Raw genomic sequence first — 18,436 nt, 5'->3', positions numbered from 1 at the left:
CAGGATTTGTGTGGAAAAACTTTAATTTGATATAAAGCAGTGGCAAAACATTTTACTCAAACCTTTGTTGGAAACGCATCAAAAATATGCCCATTCACTGAAAACATAAATTATGTTATTTGGCACAATTGGAATGATTAACTATTACAAAACAATACTCCCCAAATAATCTTGTTAAATTCTCCTGAGAAAAGATAATCACATTTCTTCGTGATCTAATTCTCGTCTGGTGAAAGACGCAACACCCGTTGCTCCGCCTCACTCAGGGCGTAAGCGGAGCTTTCAGTGCCGACGTAGTATCCCGAACCGGGACGCGGTCGGCCGTGTTCTTCCCTCTTTTCGGATGACGACGCGCTGAAGGTGGAGCTCCGCTGACGCCCTCTGACGCTGGAGCAGGACTGAGCCTCCTTTAATTTCCGTGCCAGCATGTTCCTCTGGACCGGCGATGGACCGCGGCGATTCCAGTTCAGCTCGGCCCGTTCCACACTCAGGGTTGCTCCGTACTGACAGTCAGGATTTGTGAGTGGGCCGCCGATCCCTGAAATTCCCTCGTGAGGAGCTCTGCTTCCTGCCACGCCCCTCGGCTGTTTCTCCCCAACGCCACAGTGGTCCACGTGTTTCGAGGTACTGGTTCCCGTGTGTTTCACTTGATAAGGAGTGGACGTCTGTATTGAGGGATCCCTCTGGGGTCTTGAATGGGCCCACTTTGGAGTATCATGCTCTGGAATGGGGTAAGCGCTAAATGGAGACCTCTCTCTTCTCTCTTTGGACCATGAGTTTCCTTCAGGAAGGGTCCGACATCCCACCTGAACAGTCATTTATAGCAATCAAACAATTGTTGATCATCTAAAATAGAACGGAAATGACAAATTTGTGAAGTTTACCTGAGTCATGCTTCTGTCTCGGTAGTGCCCCGCAGATGAAGGCTGAGGTTTTGCCTCCGTAAAGCTGGAGGTCCTGCGGAAATTTGGATTCTTGTGATACGTGTTTGTCATGGGTCTGTCGGCGACACCTGCTACGCTACTCCTCTCCACCATCTCCACCCAATCGGCAGTGCGGTCTCGCCACTTGGATACTTGAGAACCCAAGATGAGATCCACTCTGGGACCCGGTCGGTCCGGCGCGATCCGAGAAGTTTGCGACGGTGGCTCAGAAAAGGAGGATGCGATGGGTGATGGAATGTGGGAATTGGTCGGTGACGTCGGCTTCTCTAGCGAAGTATCGTGAACCGGGCTTGAGGACACGTGGTAGAGTTGCGTGGCCTCCTTTAAGCCCTTTTTCTTCATTTCTTTTAACTGCTGCTGAGCTAAGCGGTACCTAGAGGGAGACGGAACACGTTTTACACTGCAACCTGACTGCTTTTTAAACCTGATTCAATTCCGTACCCAAAAATGGGAGGCAGGACTTTCTGACCAGTGGGTGACAGCCTCTCTGGATCCTGTGAGAGAGGCATCACCGCTGTCTGAGGAAGAGGAGGACCGCCCAGGGAAGGCCTGTGGATCTGGGTCGAACCGACGCCGACCGAGCTCGGTCTCTGGAGGCCGGCGCCGCAAATGGAGGCCTCGTCGGAGAGTTTGCGCCCACCCGGGGAGTGCACGGAGCCTCTACGGACGGAGCTGCACTGAGGGGTACGGCAGAGCTTCCTCCACAGGGTAATCACCACGGTGGCCAGAATGACGGCCAGGCAGAGGGAGATGCCAACGATGGCCACCATGTTGCCACCGAAGGGACCGACTCCAGCCGGCACGGGAGGAAGAGATGGAGATGGAGCTGCAAATACTGGAGGGTGAGAAAGAGACAGCGCTGCATGTTTGGCAATATTTTGATTTGATGGCATTAGCATAAGTACCTGCACAGTCTTCCAGGGAGCAGAGGGACTGTTCCTTCACCATTCCAGTGCACTGCTTCCCTTCCACGCCAGAGGGCAACAAACACTCCCGCACACGTTCCCTGACACCCTCTCCACAGCTCACACTGCACACACTCCACTGTTTCCAGGGTCCCCATGATTCTTGACACACACACACAAAAAGAAAAATTTAATTTTAAACAGTACGCTTTAATGGAATTCATTTGAATTATAATACACAAACTGCTCACCTTCGCTCCTGTGCACCACCAGGCAGGTCTGAGCCGGACTAGGCGAGCGGCTGTAGTTAAACACAAATCGGAAGCAGTACTTACTCCTTCCCGGGGAAAAAACAGAGCAGTTGAATTCTGTCTCGTTCTCTCCTTGAGTGAGCCAGTTAAAAGCCAGCAGAGGAGAAGACGGCTCCTCTTGCCCGAAGCCCATCGCTGTTGTTCCTCCTGCTCCCGCCGTCCCAGAGGGGACGGCCACCCCTCTTCCAACAACTCTGTCCTTATACAACAGTACTTTGCCATCAATGTGGGCGCAAGGTGGAGTTACAAGCTTCACGGTCACAGTCCCTTCACACCTACTTTTGTAGGTATTGGCGTTTTCCACGAGCAGTTTATAGGAGAAGATATGGGACAGGTAGAGAGGACCAGAGCTTTTCACCTCCTGTGTTGAATGGGGGGAGCGCAGGGAGACTTGTATGAAGTCTTTCTCCGTGAATGGAAAAGCACAGGGAAGCTTGATCATCTGGGAGCGGAGAGGTTGGATGGGATGGAGCGTGCGGGCTTGCACCTTATTGATGCCCTTTCGGCCAATCTGGTTGTATTCCATATAGCTGACTTCTAGCAGCAGAGCAGGTTGGAGAATGCTGGAGCAAGGTTGGAAGTGTTCATTGGTTGATAAGCCGATCTGGAGAGAGGAAAACATGTATGTAGTGACAACCCTCATGATGGATTTAGCATCTTCAGAATTCAGCCCACATTTACCGCAATGAAAAAAAGAATCGATTTTTAGTTGGGACTTGCCTGAAAAGCTCCCGAGTGGTTCCCGACCCTCTCGACCGCAATGTGAAAGGTGGGCCACTGCACCTGCAGTTCTGAACTCCACCACCACGCGGTACTCTCCGAACGCTCCGTCCCATTTGCGTGGGACTCTTCCGCTGTGCTGATCTGCTTCAGCAGGAAGCGGAAAGTTCCAGCATACAGGAAACAGGAGCAGCTGAACTCCACCCTACCAGCAGACTGGTTGTTAGGCAGAGTCCGAGTCAGGAGGGTGGTGTTGGCGTTCATGTCAATCAGAGATACACTCAGATGGCCGATGAGGCTGCTGTTGGTATTTGTGCTGTAGTCCACGAATACACTGGCGTTGCTAAGGGCAACGTGGAAGGAGGGCCAGATGGTGAGCCCTGCCAAAGCTTGACCAGAGAGCACAGAAAAGACCATGAGAGGTGTTAATCATAGTTTAAGGAACAAAATAATCAGAAAATAGAACTGTTAATGCAAGTGTTATATTTTATTTGATGATATCCACAGTAGGCATCACACTCATCAAACTAACATGCAGTTCTTGTATTAGAAGTAGCCCTCGTAAAAATATTGCAGCCGCTGTAATGTTTTGCACGGTTTGAACATTTTGTGCAGTGTTCACGAACCAATAGAGGAAGTACGCACACCCGTAAACACATTTTGACAATCACTGATGGAGTCCATTTGGTCACACATACCATATCCTGTGAGGCCAAGCAACAGAGAAAGAAAGGAGACAGCTCGTGGCATTCCGATGTCTCGTTCTTCACCTTACACCTCATTGCCGCCTTCTTCTACCATTGCTTGGTTCTAAAATCACAAAAATGCAGTATAAAATTGCTCGTCAATGTCACACATACTGTAAATATATGTAGCTTGTAAAGGTCCACATATTAATTTCAATAATATTAGGATTCAACATGACAAAAAGTGGGAAATGCTTTTTGGAATTGACAACTGTCCCAATACTTTTGTTCACATTTCTTCTGCGGTTCCCTATTGTCTTTTGTGATTTGTTTTTAAATACAACCATATGCAATTCGCTTCATAAACACCAATTACAAAAAAAAATTTGCAAACGTGGCATTTCAGAAAATGTACATTAGGTTTAGACTATGTGCGTGAATCTTAATCAAATTTACATTAGCAGCGCAACTTTCTGAACAGTAAAATTGGTCACGATGAGCATTCTCAATCAATCTTAATCCAGGAAAAAAAATCTTTTTAACACCATGTACATGTTAGTAAATCATAAAAAAAAAAAAAATCAACCTTGCTTGACAAACAAAACGACGTCTTAAACATAATAGAATGTCCATGAAAAATGAGTACTCACGCGCCCGGACTCATTTGAACAGCAACATCAGTGTGTTTTACTCCGCGGTTTCGCTCAGAACGATGACAACACTGCGCTGCGGATTTATTCCAATGTCTGGAGAAGTCCACAGTTGTCGTGTGCTGCTCTTCTGAGTGGGAGACACACCTCGCGTGCTCACCATTGTTTTACGGTCTTATTGTTTTTTTTCTCTCTCTGCTTTTCAGAATCAGAATCAGCTTTATTGACCAAGTTTGTGCATGCCAAACAGGGAATCTCAGCCTCTGTACAACATTTAAGTGACTGACAGCATTCAGGTAACTAACAACATTGTATCATCTTCTAATTCCTAAAATAATGTACACTTCCCCCAGAAAACACACAAAAAGCCCCAAATCAACTACTTCATATTTTATATTAGTTTTTTTTCATTTTAGGGATATTGGTGCATGATGTGTTTATACAAATATGATCATTTATTCCTGTCATTTTTCAATTTTTCAAACAATGCACATCTAATGGGCTCAGTCAATAGGTTTACCCTATACGTTTAATTTGTGCATTTAGACCTCATTAGGATTCCTCATTTCTGCTCCCAAATGAGCCTTGTGACTGGCTAATTTCATTAGTCTGGTCGGCATACATTGATGTTCCCTCTGGAGAATCATTTCAGAAGAAAGTGGAGCTTCTCTTGTAATGAAAGTGACCCACAGCAGTAAACACAAATCACAAAAGAGGCCCAGGTGGCATTTATTTACAACAAAATTCATTCGTACCCATTCCTTTCTGACACATTGTGACTGACTGCTACCAAGCTGAATTGTGTACACTTTGGTTTGACAAGAATCGGTTATTATTAGTTCTGAATGTAAGAAGCAGAGAATGCACAGTGAGGACACCTATCTATTTAATCCAGGATGGATGCAAAACCTCAAAAGAGGTTTGGGTAGAACCTCAAACCCTCAACGGAGTCATCTCGACAAAGATGGCCCATCTTCTCAGCCAGAAGCAAACTGTAATATGGAGGGCAAAGACAATATTTGTTTTCTTGTGATGATGGTGATGCATCACCATTTTCGACACTTACCGCTCCTTAGACAGAAGCACAGAGAGACCCACAAGTTTAGCAAACTCCTCTGCTGTTAAAGACCCTTTCTCTGTCACCTGATTGGAAAGAAGAAAGAGAATAACATCAAACGTGACTTCTTTTCCAATAGGTAACAGCGAAGCTCACATTGTCCAGGGCTGAGGCGATCATTTCCTCTTCGCTGTGAGACTGCAACTGGACCACCATCACACCACTATCAAATACCCGCAGCCTGCGCAAGGTACAAGTGGCTGTCATGTTCATGTTCACGTGACTTTACAATCTTTTGTCATGCCATTTTCCTTCTCATCTTTTGCTATACAAGTGAAGGACTACTACGGAAGGTCTTGTTCGGTACAAAATCTCAGGAAGTGACCGAAGTGGTCAACGTTTTGAAAAACAGGAAGCCTGGCAGGAAAAGCCTGGCTGGTTCTTCTATGTAGGTCAACAAGGGGGCGATTCTAGGATTGGACTTTTAAGAGAAGCGTGCAGGTAGTGTGTGCTCCGACCACACTCTATTTTGTATGTCGTTTTGATTTTATGCGGGAAAGCTTCTTAGGAAAAAAAAAAAAAGAAAAAAAACACACCTCAGTGGGAGCTTCAAGGACTCAAACATTTTGCATGCATTCAATAAATCATCTGGAGATAAAAGCTGTCAAAACAGGGAAAAAAAACATCTCTGTTAGCATCTTTAAATCCATGAAGCTTTGGTTGTGTTACTTTTGATGACAGGAATACCTCCATGCCTCGAGCCCGGTTGACCAGACAGTACACCTCGGACAGCGCCATCATGCCTCCGCGCTCCTGAGAAGGTCGAAAATGATCAACTTGTTTAAAGATGGCGGCCCAAGTGGTATGGAATGCTTACCTCCAGAGGGGCCAGGAGCATATCTCCTAGTTGTTTAGCCAGCTGCATGTGGTAATGTGTGCCTGAGCCATGTGTTTCCCTGGTGACGGGGTTAGCGATGCCCATGCTCAGCAGGTAGGACTTAAAGCGGATGGTCTGGAAAGTAGAAAGAACACGTTATTGTGGTGCGTGTCGTATGTGCAAGCATCCACCTTGATTAGCTCAAGTTATCACCTCATCCTCTGTTATGTCCCCTTGCTTGTCTTTTATTTTATTAGCGATCGATTTGGACAGCTCAACCATCTCTTTGGCCTGATTGAGGGGAGAAGAGAGAAGACACACACTTGGTAAAGTCCACTAATTGTTAATATCACACAAACAAATGTTCTTTACCTTTACCATCAGCTTACTAAGATCCTCAAAGGCCTACAGAAGGAAAAAAAAGTGTAACACGCACAAAATTGTCACAATTCAATGTTTGTATTGATTGTAAGTGCATTTTTGTTTACTTTGGCCACAATACAATCAGCCAAGATATTTTACAACACCTCTGAGATGTTTTTATCCGTTTCTTTCCTCTTCTCCTCTATTTTACGCTCAATGCCGACAATCCCGACTGCGCGTGTCCTTCCTGCCTGCAAGACCACAATGGAAAGGAAAGAGAAATCATTTCACATTTTTAGAGAAGAGGAATCAAGACAGCAGGAACAAATTGTAGTCAGCAGAGAGTGTAGATACATTTTGTAGAGATTGCTTCATACTGTTAAATACCACTTGCATGAGTAATTGTCTTTTCATTAGAGGGGATTTAAACCAAAGTGTATGAAAATGAAATTGTGATCAGTGATGCAATTTTCATTATAGCCAATTTGATGATGTGTGTATAAAGGGCACATGCACTGTTTCAACACAAAAAAGGGAAGCAACACTGCCATCCAGTGGGATGTATTTTAAATGGACAGTCTTCACATGAGAACGTTCCCCTCTTGATCTAAAAGCCGACACCAGAAAGAAACGAGAGGGTGTATTCAAACCTGTGAGTCGCGTCCTATTTCGATTGGTTGCGAAGCAGGTGTGTTCTCCCATCTCTTCTGTATCATCTCCTCATTTAGCCTCCTGAAAAACTTGAGATGAAATAAAAGCACTATCAAGTGGACATATTATGGGAACGCTGACTTTTAAGTGCTTGTACACTGATTGTTGGATCCCTGACGGCCGAGGTGACTGAGGAATTAAGTTTCTGTATAGAGGACTCCAAAGCTACTTTAAAGCAATAGTGGTGGGGTTTACCTCAATCTGCCCATGTTCTTTAAAAGAGAGCTTGATGTAGGAAAACTTGCTTTGTTGGTAAGGACCTTGCTCCTTGTTGGCAGGAGCTGGATGCAAGTGTATGACAATCTTTGCACTGCAACGAAGAAGAAAACAAGACATAAGAGTTGAAGGCAAATGCATGCTATTTAAAATGAACGTTCTAAAAAACCCTCACAATTACATGTACAGTGCAGGTTGCTCACCTCTTCCCTATTCCTGCTGCCTGCTCCTCAAAAAACAAGATTTGTGACAATGGCATAGAAATGCAGCACTCCTGTGAAAAGTATCATATGTGCATTGTTGTTTACATTATTTACATACAATTCAATCAAAGACAAGCCCTTACGTGATTTTTTGCGTCCCTCCATATCAAGCGATGGGTGCTCAGCAACGCATTTCCAACATCTAGTTTAGCCTATATGAGTGCAAGAAACAAACTTAATGACAATGCAACAAATGTCACGATTAATTCATGTAGAATTTAGCTTGTCTAAGACTGAACGTAGCACGCAGGGATAAATATACCTTGTCGTCACCATCATATAATCTGACACCTTGTTGCTGTATAACTAAAGTCTCATTTATTTCCAAAAAACCGTTTGACCACGAAAATCGATCCATTTCTTATGCTATGGTAATCCGATCGTTCCCCTGCAGTTAAAAACTACTGGAACGCCTCATCTTGTGTTTACTTCCTGTTTGTATGCCGTTGAAAGGTGCCCCAGCGCTGCCTGTCCAAAACAGATCAAACCATATCGGGGAAAAAAAAATATGTTCTATTTACTATGATATGATTTAAATTGTATACATATATATGTACATTTCTTGCTTATAATTTGTATTTTGTCGACTCTTCTCATATTTATGCAACACTCAAAAGGCGTTCTGTCGGGCTGCCTTGCAGAGGTCCTGACGATGTTGACTTGACTAGCGCCAGCTGTCAGTGGAAGCTAGCATATGAGCTTCAGCCCTGTTGCGTTTTTGTTCATTTTCTCATTTTATGCCATTGTTTTAATAATTTCTAGAATCGGGTTTGGAAGAAAACAAATGAAGCTGATGATGAAACTTTCTCCCTAAATGCATAACGCCTTTTAGTTCAACTATAGTCGTAAACGGGGCAGCTAATGTTGACTAGCTTGTTGTTAGGGATGTAATGAAGACAGGTTGTGCAGTGCACTCGGATTTTCGCTTTCTTTTTTTGTGTAAAATTGTTCCAACTGGAAGAAAGTTGTGTCGCGTGAGATCACCGAAAATTGCCATAACCATACCACTATCTTAAAACGATTTAGAATATGTTTTTTTCTAGTATTCTATTCTGGCCACTATAGCTTGGCCTTATATACTTTTAGATCATCTTAAATTATCGTAAATCACAATATCAGCTCTACTGTGAGTAGTGGCTTTACTACGCATGTAAAAACAGGCGGTCTTTTAATTGTATTATCATGGATAAGAAGTCATTTGAAATCGTCATAGATGAAATAAAGAAGGTAAAGTTTGCATAGTGAAAAGCCATACAATTATGATGAAGAGAAAGATTTCTGATTGGTCTATTTGTGTATTATTCAGTGTGTCCTGACCGATCAGCGGATAAAGGCCATTGAGCAGGTGCATGGATACTTTTCCAGCGAACAGGTAATCACAAACACTGATACGTCGCATTTGTATTATGATCAATAGATGAATCTCACAAACGGCAAAACTAAGCAATCTAGTATTGTAAGTTGTCTCCTTGACCATTTACAGGTCACGGACATACTTAAATACTTCTCCTGGGCAGAACCTCAAATTAAAGCAGTCAAAGCGCTGCAGCATGTAAGTAATGTTTATAATGCTAGAAAAGGGTCAAATATAAATGAAGCTTGCCTTACTGTCATTTTCCAAGTTTAATAGATCATATGATACTTTTTCTTGTAGAAAATGGTCGCCATCCCCACCACCAAAGTTGCCAACATTCTGAATTGCTTCACCTTTTCAAAGGACAGAATTATTGTCTTGGAGCTGATCGCTTTGTGAGTGCATAAGCAAATGTGATACCTTGAAAGATCATTGTGCATAGTTCTGCTAAAACTCCCCACAAACCTTTTTGGTCTGCATATCTTTGCAGGAATATTGCAGATGCTCAAAATTACCGGCCTGTAGAGGATTTATTTCGCATACACTTGTCGGAGAAGAAGCGCGCTCGCAGAATTCTGGAACAGGTATTTATATATTCAGTGAATAAGCAAGTTACTTAAAAGATATTGTGCCACCTTGTGATCAGATAAGTAATTACTTGTGTTTTATTTTTGATCGATTTTTAAATGTTACCTATCAAGTCTACTGACCAATTTTTTCCACTAGGTATGTAAAGTGGGTTGCAAAGCTCCTGTCGCCATGATCTCATCTTGCGGTATGATACCGGGAAATCCATATCCAAAAGGCAAACCCAGTCTGGTTACTGGCACATTCCCAGTAAGTCCTGTAAAGTCGAAACCGTATAAAGCCTTGCCCATCTTCAAGATGTTGCTGAAAATGTGATCTAATGCCCATTTACAGGGAATCCCTCCCTTAAAGAAAGAAGGAGAGAAGAAAGATGACAGCAGTATGGAGAGTAAGGGGATTGCCACTCGAATTATCGGAACCTCCAAACCAGTAAGGTCATTTATAATGGAATGGTATAATGTTCTGATTAATATGGTGTGCTGCAAATGAAGAGACTAAACCAAAAATGTCGTGCCCGATGACTTTTTTTCATTTTCTTGTGATTTGTCTTGCAGTTCCCTTCAAGCTACAACCCCCACCGGCCCGTGCCCTACCCCATACCTCCGTGCAAACCCCATGCTACCATTGCGCCGAGTAAGAGGCTACACACAAAGCTGAGCCCTCCTCTAAACGAATAACAAAAAAGCTTTAATATAATTGAATGGCGGTGGGGGGGGGTCAAGTCCGATGCTGCTCGATTGCAGTCTAGTTACTGTGTAAGCGGTGTTTGGTAGCCGATGACAATACTGTATTTGCAACTGCTACACAGGTGCGTACAACAACGCAGGCCTTGTTTCTATGGGAGGGGTCATAACGGCCAATGTGCCCCCTCCCCCCTACAACTCTGCCCACAAAGTAGCAGGTATGGTTCAACTTGATTGTAGAAGCCTGTTGAAGCTGGCATGCTGCTTACCTGCGCTTCTGCAGTTTTAATGGTGCACAATATGCTTTATTTTTTTTTTTTTTTTGAATGACCAGAAAATAACAGCTCCTGGTACATTTTAAGTCTGTAAAGTTCTTCATTTGATTTCGCACGACTGTCAATAAAGTGCATCGATGCACAGTATTGTTTGCGGCAAAAACTTTTACGGCTTGGAGTACGGCCTGAAGTGTGGTTACTGTATTTCCTCATGTAGGTGGCCAGGGGTGACGTTTAGTCAATTGCAGAGTACCAGGGAAGCACTTTAGTTGGACAAATATATTTAAATCATTACGATAGTGGATAATATTTTTTTTTCCCCCAATAACTTAAAAGTTGAACTTAAAGTTCAGCTTTACAGATGCCATGTCTACTCTTCAGCTACATGGGAGTATCGTCAAGGTATCTGAGGAAATATGCTAACTGCATCAAATTGCTGTTTTTTGGTCAGTCAATGTATATGCTCATTTTCATCATTTGGTTGCTTATGGCACAAATAGCTTCAGACTAATGCCGCCACTGAACTTTCTGGATTCATGCTTGCAGCTCATGAGGGGATTTTTAACCTGCATTGCTTTTTCTTTTTTTTTTTTCCTCTTCAACTTCAAAACCATGTCTCACTCTCTTGGGTAGGCAAGTGGCCAGAACCACAAATAAAGTATTTTTTCCATTACAAAGTGAGCGATATGAGCCCTGTTAATAACTAAAATGCCAAACCCACTATGATGATAAGACAACCCACCCAAAGTTAAGATCATATTCTAAGCTTGCACGTGGGGGATTCTCTCTATGTTAACTTGGTCTCTCTATTTGAATTGTTTTGTAAGTGTTGGCTTCAAACATGACAGTGGCACCTAATAAGAGTCATCCTGATGTCTTTTTGTCATTAGGCTACGCCAAACCAGGCAATCCTCAGAACACCACGCCAGGAGTCACCAGCGGGCCGCTGCTCATCCCTCATGGCTCCACGCCGTCCACCCCTGTCCCACCGCAAGCTTCCCCGTCCCAGCCAACTCCTATCACCCCTGTTTTTCCCGGCATGGTGCCCTCTCACAACTCACCCGCTCCGTCACCATCTGTCATCAAAGCGGCTCCGCAGACCCCCAGCGGCCACGTTACTCCGTCACCATCTTCTGTCATTAAAGCCCACACCCCCTCAGGTACCCCTTGTGGAACTCCTGGTCCTGGCAGCGGAGGCTTCTCCCCTTTCCATTCCCGACCAGGCACCCCCGCTACCTCCCACAGCGGCGCCGAGGTCCTGTCTCAGATGAACCCCATGGGCTCAACGCCGCAGAGGGCTTTTGCCCAGTCGACTGAGCACCCTTTCCATAGCATACCAGCACAAGCAGGTAATCACCCTGGCTCGGTAATCCGCAGCTACACCCCCTCTGAAAGTCCGACTACTCCAGTGATTCCCAATCGTTCAACCCCTGGTCCCAGCCCCAAACCTTCCCCCGCCCATTCTGCCCAGGCTCAGGCCGCCATGGGTCGGCCTGGAGCCATGAACAGACAGAGCGGGGGCGGCGGCAGTGGCAGTAACAGCCCGGTGCCCTCGGCTTTCAAGGGGACCTCTCGTTCCGGCACGCCCTCTCTTAGCCCTTTGGTGGCACCGGGATCAGCCCAGGCTGCGCTGGCCCGTTCTTTGGGGCTCTCGCACCCACCGGGCTCTCCTCAAGTCTCCCTCGCCAGTCCCGTCGCCATCAGCGGCCTCCAGGCTTTGTCTGGCAGCCCGGGACCGCCGCACTACCCGGGCCTGTCCCCTTTCCCCGCTCTTTCCTCCCCCCTTCCTCCTACGTCATCGGGGAACATGGCGAATCCCTCCCCGAACTCCATCTTCCACGGCCTGGCTCCCAACGCTGCAGCCAACGCGGCGGCCTCTCCTTTCGGTCTTGGCCTGACTTCTGCACCCTCTATATTCCCAGGCCTTCCGCCTGGTGCAAGCCCGGCCGCTTTCACAGGCTTGGGAGTTTCAGGAGGGCACGGGGCAGGGAGCCCCGTGTTGCCTTCATTCATGGGATTGGCAGGCGCCGCTCCATCCTCCGTTGCGTCAGTGGCGCCAATGCAAGCGGCGGTAGTGGCGGCGGCGGCGGCAGCCGGCGTCCCAGCATCATCGCCGGTTTTACCTGGTTTCGCTTCTGCCTTCAGCTCCAACTTTCAGCCTGGGTAGGTCACCATTTTTTGATCCCCATACAGTTAAATGCTCTTCCACCAGACTGCAGCAGGTCCACCATTAACCTCTGCATCCTCCATCATATCAGATTGAACCTTGACACGAACATCTGCGCGTAAATAAAGACAGGATCATTATCTCAGTATGTTGTACTTTTTGGGAAATATTTGTTGTGAGGTATGACTGTAAGATGCTTGATTTTACTATACCTCTCAAAATGTTGAGCTTTATTAATGGTGGAAGAACTTTTGAAATGATTTGTCATCGATATCACAAAAACCTCCCACTTGAACATGGCATATCTTCTACCGATTGCAGTTTACCCAAGGTGCAGTTTATGGACTTTGCCTTCTGATTACTATGACCTGGGAATTTCACATTTTTTTCCACTAAGCCACACCCTAAAGTTGACACATGACACACTCCTGTTCTGCATGCCAGATTTTTGTGAGATAAAAAAAAAAAAAAAGGTGATGGTGAATTGTGTACATGTACTCCAGGTTGAGCAGTGGCCTCCAGGCTCAAGGAAACAGCGCCTTCCCGGGTCTGCTGTCCTTCCCTGGTGTCCCGGGTTTCTCTCCTGCCGCCTCCCCTGCTGCTCTCGGCGGCCTCCACAATCCAGCTATGCAGCCTGCCCTGCTGCAGGTACACACACATTTTAGCGGAAAGCCCTATACCTGGTTTTATACACCGTTTTGAGACATCTGGTTGTGAAGTTGGTTCAATGAAGGTTTCTCTTCTTCCAGGCTCACCCGACAACAACTTTGGAGGGCTTAGCTCCTCAGGCCAACGCCTTCGCCAACTATCCCGCAGGACCAGGAAACCCCTTCCCCCTCCAGCCGGGCTTGCACCCACAGTTGGGTTGGCCATGACATGCTGAGCACCCCTTTCAATGCCCCGTCTGGACCTTCAGCAAATCTATGAACTGAAGACAGAAGACTGTGAAATGAAATGAGTGAGGAATCGTTTACGCGTTAGTGAACAGATGTAAATATGAGCTTTTTTTTTCTAAGTCAAATGTGAGTAGTTTTAATGTTAGTCTTGCCTTTTTGTCGCTTTTACCAACACGAATGAAGTCAAAATAGGTGATGCCATGTAATGAAATGACCGTATTATGTTGACAACTCAGTGTAAAGGTGTGAATTGTTTAAATGACAGCTGTGGACTTGTTCCGAGAACTTATTTTAGTCAATGAAACACTAATTGTTGCTGTCACACAAACAAAGTGTTATTATGTCCCTCAATTTACATTTGAACCCCTACTGTTACTTTGAAAGTTGTTCTTTTGTTACACTGTCGTTTGTTTTGGATTTTTTTTTTTTTTTTTATTGCTTTAGCCAGTAGATACTGTAACTTTTTCTGTGTTTTATGGCGTGACAGGCCAATGAATTGAGGTTCCTTGAATAAACAGAAACACACAGTTCTTACATTCAATCACATCAAAAGTGGTTATGATTCCTGAATGGCACATCATTAAATTCTGTCAATTTATCTATCTACAGAATCTGTTTTTGATTTGTGGATGTGGTTTTTGATTTTTTATTCAGCAATATAATTTCTCAAATCAGGACATCTATTCTCGACAAACTACACACCAGCATCACTAATGAAACCAAGAAAAAAAAACAGCTATTGTTCCTGTCGTGGTTGCAGTCGCAGTTTGTGCAAACAAGGGAAAAAGTGGTTACCTGTCGTGACAGCTTGCTAGTTGCCCTCCCTCGGTCAGTGGCACAGAACCACACCTTCCTTCCTTCTTTCCTTCAGCTCTCCGGTAAACTGCAGCTTTAAAAGGTCCCCGTATGACTTCCTGCTGATTAGTCCCACTTCTTCCCACTCTCACTCAAGTGACTCTCTCACTTCACTTTTTCCACCCAGTGTATGGAAATGGAGGACCGAATGGAGAGTCAGAGGCCGACGGGGATGAGTAAAGAGGTCTTAATATGTAAGTCTCACTCGATTTTACTTCCATTTGTAGCTTTTAAGATGATCACAAACAAACACTTGGGATGGTTTGCTGCTTTTGATAATCAAGCTTTCCCACCTCAACAAAATAACAATCAGCCAAATGTACATGAGAGCAACTTTATTGTGTGTATTGCTTTTACCTGTGCAGGTAAGGAAGGTGCAAAGCAGCCTCGGGCATTGTATTGCTCCATCGTCATAGAGACACTCTGAGATAAAGTGTCTGTCTCCAAAGCATGTGACTGTGAGCTGTTTGTGCGTCCGTGGACATTGAGCACAGCGCTTTATCACAGTATTATTCCACAGGTGTCCGTTGTAACAAAAGATATGCTGCAAAAGGACATTTAAGATCTTTCTAAATTTAAATGACGTCACATGCTTTAATGTCTATTTATTTTGATTTTCACTGTCAAATATGACACATGAGATTAAAATTTACATTCCTGTTTTACCATATGGCTAAAACCATGCATGTATAATGTTTAGTTATGAATGGAGATAATGATGTTGTTGATTTATTGAAATGATACTTCTTCAGTGACATTACAACACAGCTCTGAGCGCCATAAAGGAGGGGAAAAAAAGCAATCATGTGACTGAGTGTCGCAATGATGCTGTGTGATATGCGACCAAGTCATTCTTTTAAAGCAACACTGAAATTTCCTTTCGTTCAGTGGTGGGGAATCTGCACATCATGTGATCTGACCTCAAAAAGACAACAATGCTGATTGTCTGCCCAAGGATAGAGCAAAATTGATGCTTTATCCGTGTTAAAAGCCAACTTCTGCGGATATTTACGAAGGATCAAACTCAGGGTCATCCTTTCGTAATATCGCAAAGTGATTTACAGTGGAAACTATGACGCGTAGTGAAAAACAAACTCTTCCCAGGGACACTCATGGGTTTCTTTATGAGCAAAGGAGACATGATAAAGCTTGAGTCAATATTTTATTGTTTGCAGTTTCTTTGTGTTGAGGGCCTCAACACAAGGGGGAGGAGCTTAACCATTTCAATGGAAATATGAGATGACCACAAACTGATCATGGTATTGTCTTACTGCTGTTCTGGTGTCAAATGGTTCATTTCTTTTCTGTCACTGCAGCTGAGAAGACGGGCTCTTTGGGATGCTGCGGATGGTTCATAGTCATCTTAGTCGGCTTCTTCACTTTATTATTGTTCCCCTTCACCATTTGGTTCTGTTTGAAGGTGTGTGGAAAAAAAAAGTCGTTTCATTTCCTTTGGCTCTGATGGTGGTTTGAGGTCTTGCACAATTGTTTCTGCAGATAGTTCAAGAGTATGAGCGTGCTGTGATCTTCAGACTGGGGCGTATCACAGACAGGAAGGCAAAAGGACCAGGTATGCTTTTGTAATGTCTCACATCTCATTGATAGGAAAATTGATGTTTGTTCACTGTTTTTCCACAGGAATTTTCTTCATTTTGCCCTGCACTGATTCATTTGTTAAAGTTGATCTACGGACTGTTTCATTCGACATCCCTCCGCAAGAGGTAACGATTGCACAAACCCTCAGAATCATTGCTTGCTTACTCAATCTGACAAAACTACATTTTTTTTTTGGTCCACTAATTGCAAACACAAGATTTCAAATGTTATTTCCTCCTCCAGATTCTGACAAAGGACTCAGTGACAGTGAGCGTGGATGGCGTCGTGTACTTCCGTGTCAACGACCCCATCGCTTCTGTAGCCAATGTGTCCAACGCTGACTTTGCCACCCGCCTGCTGGCCCAAACCACCCTCAGGAACGTCTTGGGCACCAAGAACCTGGCCGAGGTCCTGTCTGACCGAGAGGGCATTGCTCACAGCATGCAGGTAAGGATCAACAGATTCACAAGTTTTAAAAAAATCTCTAAATACAGGTTCAAGATTATTTCCCATGATGTTTTTTTTTTTTAGTCAAATCTGGACGAAGCTACTGACAACTGGGGTATCAAAGTGGAACGTGTTGAGATTAAAGATGTGAAGCTGCCCCATCAGCTGCAGAGAGCCATGGCTGCTGAGGCCGAGGCTGCGCGAGAGGCCAGAGCCAAGGTAATAGGAAACTTGTTTTCCACGTATGCAACCCCAACCCAATTTGCTGGCTTTAAATAACCCAACATTGGGTCAGAACCTTTTGGACCTAGCGCCACCCATTGCTTACTACTCCGTTTGTATAGGTGATAGCTGCAGAAGGCGAGATGAACGCTTCCCGCGCCCTGAAGGAGGCATCGCTGGTCATCGCCGAAGCTCCGTCAGCTCTGCAGCTCCGTTACCTGCAGACCCTCAACACCATCGCCGCAGAGAAGAACTCCACAATCATCTTCCCCCTGCCCATGGATATGATTACTCATTTCATGCGCAAGTGATGACAAGGTTGACGTTGCTCTTCAGATGCTCTTGTTGAATGGGCAATTAACAGAATTGGATGATTGCTATCATCGAAATCAGTGCCTGTGTGTCATTTGATATTATTATTTTTTTTAATGTAACCATTGCGTGCTTTGCCACATCAAATTTAAAAATAAAAACGCTCTTACTGCACTAAATTAAGAATATACATTCCACCTACATAAAATTGATGAAGTGGCATAATGGGTTCTTGATTTGTTTTATTAAATTTATCTACTGACTAGCTAGCTAACTCGCTTACCAGTGATGGGACATTGTGATTTCCTGTGAAAGTTGTGGAAATGAATAATCAATTCCATACATTACAGCCTTGCAGTGTGGTGTATTGAAATTGACCATGAAAAAAATATGTATCTTTATATGATGAATGTTATTCATTATTATTAATAATAAAAATATCAAATGTATTTAGAAAAATATCTTTATCTCAGAAATGTCTTCTTCACATTGATCCGTACCCATGACGTAGCACTCAGTTTCAATAATGCAATAATAATGCAAATCTTATTTGTTGAAAGTACTTTTTGAAAAATATCGCAATTTGCAAAAGTAAATGGTTGCGCCTGTGCGCTAAGAAAACTCCGAATGTTCCTGAATACACCAACGGAACCAATTAATCTGTAGATGACAATCACCTGATTCCCCACCTGTCCGTTGCTGCAAACGCGAAACCAGCACGCCGACTTGCTGCAAACTCCAAGTCAACACGATTCAAACAACCAAATAAAAATAAAAATAATTGAATTAAGCACCGAAGTGGACGATCAGGAGCAAAATACCTGCAGGTATCACATCCACAGGTAAGTTGCAATTGCATTCATTAAACGCAACACAAATTCAACAAGTGCAAAATGGAGACAGTAAGAATGTTCAAGTAAACTTTAATTCTTGTGAGAGCTATTCTAACACAACGGAGGTTGATAAGCGCAGGACCAAGTTCCAAACGTATACATACATACATTTGTCTTTAAATGACATTCATCAAGTTGGTCTGCCACACTTTAGAACTACATGTCGACCATTACAATGCTAGAAGTTCAATGCAGAGAAATAGCAAAGACTGACAAAGCATGCTTCTATTAGTTTCTTGGTGCACTAAGACACAAGTTGTGTGGTAAATGTATTTACATTCAAAGCCAGAACAAACACATTCATTCTCTCAGGACCAAATTGTGTCATTTACCTTCAAATTAAATTACTTGAGGAAAAAAATTACAAAAAGCCAAATAGTGCTTTCAAACAAAACACAATTTACAAATGCAACCCTTGTGTAAAAGACAATTATGACTTGTCTCA

General features: G+C 44.0%; 5 protein-coding genes across 8 annotated transcripts in view; 3 read left to right on the top strand and 2 right to left on the bottom strand.

The window, feature by feature from the left end:
* Positions 1–5: 5 nt before the first annotated feature.
* thsd1 (thrombospondin, type I, domain containing 1) lies at positions 6–4,362 on the bottom strand. 2 transcript variants are annotated; one of them, XM_088398959.1, is made up of 8 exons: positions 4,217–4,362; positions 3,579–3,690; positions 2,881–3,269; positions 2,101–2,764; positions 1,850–2,011; positions 1,386–1,779; positions 885–1,317; positions 6–806 (listed from the first exon to the last, which is right to left on the bottom strand). In XM_088398959.1, the coding sequence occupies exons 2-8, from the start codon at positions 3,628–3,630 to the stop codon at positions 216–218; spliced, it is 2,685 nt and encodes an 894-aa protein (XP_088255085.1). In that variant the 5' UTR covers positions 3,631–3,690; positions 4,217–4,362; the 3' UTR covers positions 6–215. The 2 variants fall into 2 exon arrangements, with proteins under 2 accessions (XP_088255085.1, XP_088255086.1); XM_088398960.1 differs by having other exon boundaries at positions 1,386–1,770.
* A 559-nt stretch (positions 4,363–4,921) lies between these two features.
* vps36 (vacuolar protein sorting 36 homolog) lies at positions 4,922–8,156 on the bottom strand. Its single transcript, XM_088398963.1, has 14 exons — positions 7,966–8,156; positions 7,787–7,855; positions 7,644–7,714; positions 7,420–7,534; positions 7,164–7,253; positions 6,678–6,764; positions 6,523–6,555; positions 6,364–6,441; positions 6,151–6,285; positions 6,021–6,086; positions 5,870–5,934; positions 5,430–5,514; positions 5,283–5,359; positions 4,922–5,208 (listed from the first exon to the last, which is right to left on the bottom strand). Exons 1-14 carry the CDS (start codon positions 8,059–8,061, stop codon positions 5,127–5,129), a joined length of 1,149 nt encoding a protein of 382 aa, XP_088255089.1. The 5' UTR covers positions 8,062–8,156; the 3' UTR covers positions 4,922–5,126.
* Positions 8,157–8,345: 189 nt separating this feature from the next.
* Positions 8,346–14,266, top strand: proser1 (proline and serine rich 1). 2 transcript variants are annotated; one of them, XM_088398961.1, is made up of 12 exons: positions 8,346–8,930; positions 9,010–9,075; positions 9,187–9,255; positions 9,358–9,452; positions 9,548–9,641; positions 9,784–9,894; positions 9,979–10,074; positions 10,200–10,278; positions 10,454–10,546; positions 11,494–12,766; positions 13,274–13,418; positions 13,520–14,266. In XM_088398961.1, exons 1-12 carry the CDS (start codon positions 8,886–8,888, stop codon positions 13,643–13,645), a joined length of 2,292 nt encoding a protein of 763 aa, XP_088255087.1. In that variant the 5' UTR covers positions 8,346–8,885; the 3' UTR covers positions 13,646–14,266. The 2 variants fall into 2 exon arrangements, with proteins under 2 accessions (XP_088255087.1, XP_088255088.1); XM_088398962.1 differs by lacking the exon at positions 10,454–10,546.
* A 289-nt stretch (positions 14,267–14,555) lies between these two features.
* stoml3b (stomatin (EPB72)-like 3b) lies at positions 14,556–17,499 on the top strand. The gene is made up of 7 exons (XM_088398646.1): positions 14,556–14,715; positions 15,838–15,941; positions 16,019–16,091; positions 16,160–16,242; positions 16,361–16,564; positions 16,649–16,783; positions 16,909–17,499. The coding sequence occupies exons 1-7, from the start codon at positions 14,652–14,654 to the stop codon at positions 17,095–17,097; spliced, it is 852 nt and encodes a 283-aa protein (XP_088254772.1). The 5' UTR covers positions 14,556–14,651; the 3' UTR covers positions 17,098–17,499.
* Positions 17,500–17,772: 273 nt separating this feature from the next.
* Positions 17,773–18,436, top strand: part of LOC148386723 (cell adhesion molecule 2-like) — a 225,844-nt gene continuing 225,180 nt past the window's right edge. For both annotated transcript variants that reach the window (XM_088399693.1, XM_088399691.1), the window contains exon 1: positions 17,773–17,940. The gene's annotated coding sequence lies outside the window, so the exon portion shown is untranslated. The remainder of the gene's footprint in view (positions 17,941–18,436) is intronic.

Source organism: Syngnathus floridae, chromosome 15 (genome assembly GCF_059516105.1).
Source record: "Syngnathus floridae isolate MCC-2025c chromosome 15, RoL_Sflo_1.0, whole genome shotgun sequence".
NCBI classification, from domain to species: Eukaryota; Metazoa; Chordata; class Actinopteri; order Syngnathiformes; family Syngnathidae; genus Syngnathus; species Syngnathus floridae.
This window is presented reverse-complemented; position numbering and strand designations above follow the sequence as displayed.

Excerpts from the sequence above, each read along its gene's own strand:
- proser1 (XM_088398961.1), top strand. The coding sequence starts at position 8,886 with ATGGATAAGAAGTCATTTGAAATCGTCATAGATGAAATAAAGAAG. Across the intron at positions 10,279-10,453 it reads CCATGCTACCATTGCGCCGA|GTGCGTACAACAACGCAGGC; the intron begins GTAAGAGGCTAC and ends ACTGCTACACAG. Across the intron at positions 12,767-13,273 it reads AGCTCCAACTTTCAGCCTGG|GTTGAGCAGTGGCCTCCAGG; the intron begins GTAGGTCACCAT and ends CATGTACTCCAG.
- stoml3b (XM_088398646.1), top strand. The coding sequence starts at position 14,652 with ATGGAAATGGAGGACCGAATGGAGAGTCAGAGGCCGACGGGGATGAGT. Across the intron at positions 15,942-16,018 it reads CCATTTGGTTCTGTTTGAAG|ATAGTTCAAGAGTATGAGCG; the intron begins GTGTGTGGAAAA and ends TTGTTTCTGCAG. Across the intron at positions 16,784-16,908 it reads CGCGAGAGGCCAGAGCCAAG|GTGATAGCTGCAGAAGGCGA; the intron begins GTAATAGGAAAC and ends CCGTTTGTATAG.
- vps36 (XM_088398963.1), bottom strand. The coding sequence starts at position 8,061 with ATGGATCGATTTTCGTGGTCAAACGGTTTTTTGGAAATAAATGAGACT. Across the intron at positions 7,715-7,786 it reads GGAGGGACGCAAAAAATCAC|GAGTGCTGCATTTCTATGCC; the intron begins GTAAGGGCTTGT and ends TACTTTTCACAG. Across the intron at positions 7,535-7,643 it reads GCAGCAGGAATAGGGAAGAG|TGCAAAGATTGTCATACACT; the intron begins GTGAGCAACCTG and ends TCTTCGTTGCAG.
- thsd1 (XM_088398959.1), bottom strand. The coding sequence starts at position 3,630 with ATGCCACGAGCTGTCTCCTTTCTTTCTCTGTTGCTTGGCCTCACAGGA. Across the intron at positions 3,270-3,578 it reads GCTTGGCCTCACAGGATATG|CTTTGGCAGGGCTCACCATC; the intron begins GTATGTGTGACC and ends TCTCTGGTCAAG. Across the intron at positions 2,012-2,100 it reads GGTGGTGCACAGGAGCGAAG|AATCATGGGGACCCTGGAAA; the intron begins GTGAGCAGTTTG and ends GTGTGTGTCAAG.